This window comes from Achroia grisella, unplaced genomic scaffold, assembly GCF_030625045.1.
Source record: "Achroia grisella isolate CSIRO2021 unplaced genomic scaffold, CSIRO_AGI_Agris_v1 utg1062, whole genome shotgun sequence".
Classification (NCBI taxonomy): domain Eukaryota; kingdom Metazoa; phylum Arthropoda; class Insecta; order Lepidoptera; family Pyralidae; genus Achroia; species Achroia grisella.
This window is the reverse complement of record NW_026712566.1, coordinates 3,677,267-3,682,151: the sequence shown is the minus strand read 5'-3', so window position 1 is coordinate 3,682,151 and position 4,885 is coordinate 3,677,267. Positions and strand designations below refer to the sequence as shown.

At 31.4% G+C, this 4,885-nt stretch overlaps 2 protein-coding genes across 2 annotated transcripts; both read left to right on the top strand.

Moving 5' to 3' along the window:
- The first annotated feature begins 421 nt into the window (after nt 1-421).
- Nucleotides 422-1,723, top strand: LOC131854698 (lipase member K-like). The gene has a single exon (XM_059205837.1). It carries the CDS (start codon nt 422-424, stop codon nt 1,721-1,723), a length of 1,302 nt encoding a protein of 433 aa, XP_059061820.1.
- Nucleotides 1,724-3,176: 1,453 nt separating this feature from the next.
- On the top strand, nt 3,177-4,475 carry LOC131854690 (lipase member J-like). Its single transcript, XM_059205826.1, has one exon. The coding sequence runs from the start codon at nt 3,177-3,179 to the stop codon at nt 4,473-4,475; it is 1,299 nt and encodes a 432-aa protein (XP_059061809.1).
- The last annotated feature ends 410 nt before the right edge of the window (nt 4,476-4,885 follow it).

Here is a 4,885-nt window from a genome sequence, read left to right as displayed (position 1 = left end):
GATGTAAATGCATTTGTTTTCGTCAAATTTAAAATAACAAACTGTTATATGGGTGAAATTAATAGGAAAGAATATAATCCAAATAACTATCCGTCTAATTTAAACTATATTTGATTCATTTTAACACTTAATATATTCTTCTATTAACGTCTATGCATTGTGGATGAACTACACTTCTAAGTCAAACTTCTTCAAATCCATCTTAAAATTTAATATATTCTTCTATTAACGTCACACGTGTGTATACATTGAATTACATTTTTGTACGTTCATGTACTACTTCCTTAGGCATGCTGTAAATTTCTTATATGTTTACCTTACCACACTATATTTGCGAATTGGCCATCGTACATCTTACCAGACTATATAAATACTGGCTGTAGTGTCTTTCAAATAGTGTACATTTTATTATACGGAAATCATGACGTTTAACATAATAATATTTTCAGCAATTTTTGGAATATTCTTTCCATTTTTTAGTGTTAAAGCAGCAAATCAGACTGCAATTGACATATTTATTGATACGCTCAGTAAGTCACCTGAATATGCTGACAGAATTGCACAGTTGAATTTAACAAAACTAGTGAAGGAATTTTCCATACTGGACAGCAACTTATCAGAGGATGGGAAACGCAATTTCACGGAGTTAGCAAATGCATATGGCCACCAAAGTGAAGAGTACAACGTTACCACAGAAGACGGGTATATCCTTACTTTATTTCATATTCCAGGAACAGGCAGACCTTACTTACTGATGCATGGTCTCGCTGCCAATGCTGATTGTTTTGCTCTTAGAAAAAATAACTCATTAGCTTTTACTTTAGCTGACAAAGGATATGATGTTTGGATTGGCAATACTAGGGGAAACGACTATTCGTTTGGTCATGTCAAATATGATGCAAAAGTTGATGAAGAATATTGGGACTTCAGTCTACATGAAAATGGTTACTATGATTATCCTGCAATAATAGATTTTATCTTAAATAAAACATCCCAAGAGAAATTAACACTAATTGGACATTCACAAGGTACGATCAATGGATTTGTTTTAGGATCACTCAGACCTGAATATAATGATAAAATCAATATCTTTATAGCATTAGCTCCTGTCGCAGTTTTTAAGCCGAGAGGTATACTTAAGCCTTTTTTAAAAGTTGTACCTGCAGACACACTTTATTCTCTGTCAAAGGCATCGGGTTTCGATGTAATACAAATAAACACAAATAATGTGAATAGAAATTTCATAGAGGTGCTGTGCACACAAAAAGTTTTAAGTTATGAAATATGCTGGCAAATTATAATATTTTCTATGATCGGCAATGATGCTGAATCATTTGAACCAGAGTTCTCTAGTGTTCTTTTTGGTCATGTTCCACAAAAATCTTCGAACAAGAATCTCTGTCATATAGCACAGCTCAGTAAGAGAAATAAATTTGCTCAGTTCGACTACGGCACAGTCAAGAATCTAGTAAAATATGGAGCTCTAAATCCACCAAAATATGATCTCAGTAAAGTTACTATGAAAGTAGCTTTATTTGTTGGTTTTAATGATTATGTAGCTTCAATAGAAGGCGCTGATATACTAAACGCTGAACTTCCAAACGTTGTTGAATACACAATTTTACCCAGACCGGAATTCAATCATTTTGATTTTATTTTAGGAAATCAAGTTCAAGATAATTTTTATCCCTTTTTATTTGATACCTTAGAAGAATATCCATAATCAAGAAGATACAGAATGTGTAAACAATTTCTTTTCTTTAAATGAATATGTAACATATTGGTTTAAAATTAATTACTTTATGGCATATAAACAAGCTTTCTACACAGTTATGCTATTGTTAAAAGAAATAGAAATTTTATAGTTACATGTATTTTAGGTAAATTCTATTATAGTAAAACCAACTGTGCCCGCGGTTTTACCCGCGTCAAATTTATAGTCTATGTATGTGTTATCTTGATGTATAAGCCATATTACTGTAGAGTTTCATCAAAATCCATTCAGTAGTTTTTTTAGTGTGAAAGAGTAACAAACATCCATCTATCTATCTATCTATCCATTGATACTCACAAACATCAGTAGGATTGTTGATTATTTTTAAATCATTCGAATACTATGTAACTGCTATTGTAAAAACTATATGTACTTCTTTAATTCCATGTTTTTTGATGACTAGAATAATAATTTCTATAGACTATGTATTATGCTATATCATATGCGGTTTGCTGACCCAAACAATAAATTGAAGTAAATGTGTTGCTTATTATTTTTCCGAAAGTTTTTACTGAAAAATCGCCGTTTATTGTTTTCTACTACACGGCAAACAGACTATAATAGTGTTAAAAATATATCTGAAACAGTAAATTTTAAAAGGTCTATACTATTCTTTGAATTGGTAACTGCAAATTCTGCATTATTGTTAATAATATTATGCAAGTATATCAAGGAATTAAATCTAGTATGTAATGAGTTTGTATTGCGATATCTTTACAGTAGTTTTTTTTTATTTTATACTTTGTTGTATCTAATTAATATTGTTGTGTGCTTGGTCTTATGTTTGCGTGCAGTTAAATTGTTATAAAATTTGTTATACATTTTGTTGGAAACTCATCTATTATTTCCTCCTCATATACATTTTTAAACCTGAACTGTTTCCCTGGGTCTACATAAATATCATCAACCGGCTAGACTTACAGCTTCACCGAATCATAGGAGGTTAGTGCAGATAGCACTCCAAATCTGAGGAAGGATTTATGGAGCGGCTGACTGACAGATATGACTTCAGTCTGAGGGCACTGCTAGAGGTTCGAATCCTGGCTCTGGCTATAATATTTTTTTATACATTGGTAATTTAAATGGTATACCTACATTTTTTATTTTTAAATGCACTGCCCACATAGATCTCTGTTTGCCCAATGGTTGACTGGGAGAAAATACCTCATGGTGTTAAGTCCGCCATATGCATCTATATTTGTGTATTTGTGCATAAAAGATTTAATAAATAAATAACACAATGACATGCAAAATACTTGTATTAATAAATAACACGAGTGAATGTACTATTTTCTTACAATTTCTTTTGCTTCGCAAGAAATTTAATGATTTACCAGACAATATAAATAATAGCTGTTGTGCATTTTATTATAAGTAGTAATAATTTTATTATCTTTCAAGTATGACGTTAACGAAGATAAAACATCTGGTGTCTTGTGCAGTATTATTTTCATTAGTGAGTGAAATTGCTACAAGTCAGTCTTCCATACTAGATTCTTTATTAAATACATTGATTAACTCTTCTGAAGACGCTGCAAGAATAGGAAAGTTGAATTTAACTGAATTGGTGACGAAATTTTCTTTACTAAACGAGAACTTATCAGAAGATGGGAAACGTAACTTCACGGAGTTAGCACATGTATATGGTCACCATTGTGAAGAATACGATGTTACGACAGAAGATGGGTATATCCTTAAATTGTTTCACATTCCCGGGAAAGGCAGACCTTATTTACTGATACATGGTGTCGTTACCAATGCTGACTGTTTTGCACTTAGAAAAAATAACTCACTAGCTTTTACTTTAGCTGACAAAGGACACGACGTTTGGATTGGTAATACTAGAGGAAACGATTATTCTTTAGGTCATGTCAAATATGATGCATTTGCAGATGAAGAATATTGGGACTTTAGCCTACATGAAAATGGTTACTATGATTATCCTGCAATCATAGATTTTGTATTAAAAGAAAGATGCCAAGAGAAAATAACACTTATAGGACACTCACAAGGCACAATAAACGGATTTGTTTTAGGATCAATGAAACCTGAATACAATGAAAAAATTAATATTTTTATAGCATTAGCACCTATAGCAGTGTTCAAACCAAAAGATATACTGAAGCCTTTTTTAAAAGTAGTACCAGCTGATATTCTATATTCTCTGTTGAGAGAGTTAGATGTGATACAAATGATTACACACAAACTAAATAGAAAATTTATAGAGATACTGTGCACTCAAGATGTTGGAAGTTATGAAATATGCTGGGAAATTGTAATATTTGCAATGATCGGCAACGATGCTGAGTCATTTGAACCAGAATTTTCACATGTTCTTTTTGGGCATGTTCCTCAAAAATCGTCTAATAAAAACTGGTGTCATATAGCACAACTCAATAAGAGGAATAAATTTGCTCAGTTCGATTATGGCACTGTGAAGAATCTAAAAATGTATGGGTGTACCACACCACCAGAATATGATCTCAGTAAAGTTACAATGAAAGTGGCTTTATTTGTCGGTCTTAATGATTATGTAGCTTCAATAGAAGGTGCAGATATACTAAATGATCAGCTACCAAATGTAGTTGAATACAAAATACTGCCCAGGAAGGAGTTCAATCATTTCGATTATATTTTAGGAAACCGGGTGCAGGAAAATTTTTATCCTTATTTATTTGATGTATTAGATAAACATCCGTAAATAACTAAGAAACAGTCAGTAGTTCTTATAATATATATGTAGATATACAACTGCATATAGTAGTAAAACTGTTAGCCAACATATTTTCAGTTAATTAGTACATTATTTCAGATTTCTTTTTAAGTTTCTTGTCTATACATAGATTCATTAGAACTCAGTATTACAAAATACCTATTTCTCCACTTACTAAACCTGTAACAACCTTGCATAGTACAATATATTATTTCTGGTCATTTGTTATTATTATTTTATTAGCATTTACTTTAGCTAAATTGTAAGAGTTATTGATTAAATTAATAAATACATAAATTCACAATATCTACACCAATTTACATATGACCTTCTACAAGGTTACTTCATAAATGATGTTCCAGGCCAAAAGTCAGGTAGACTAATCGCGAAACTAAATA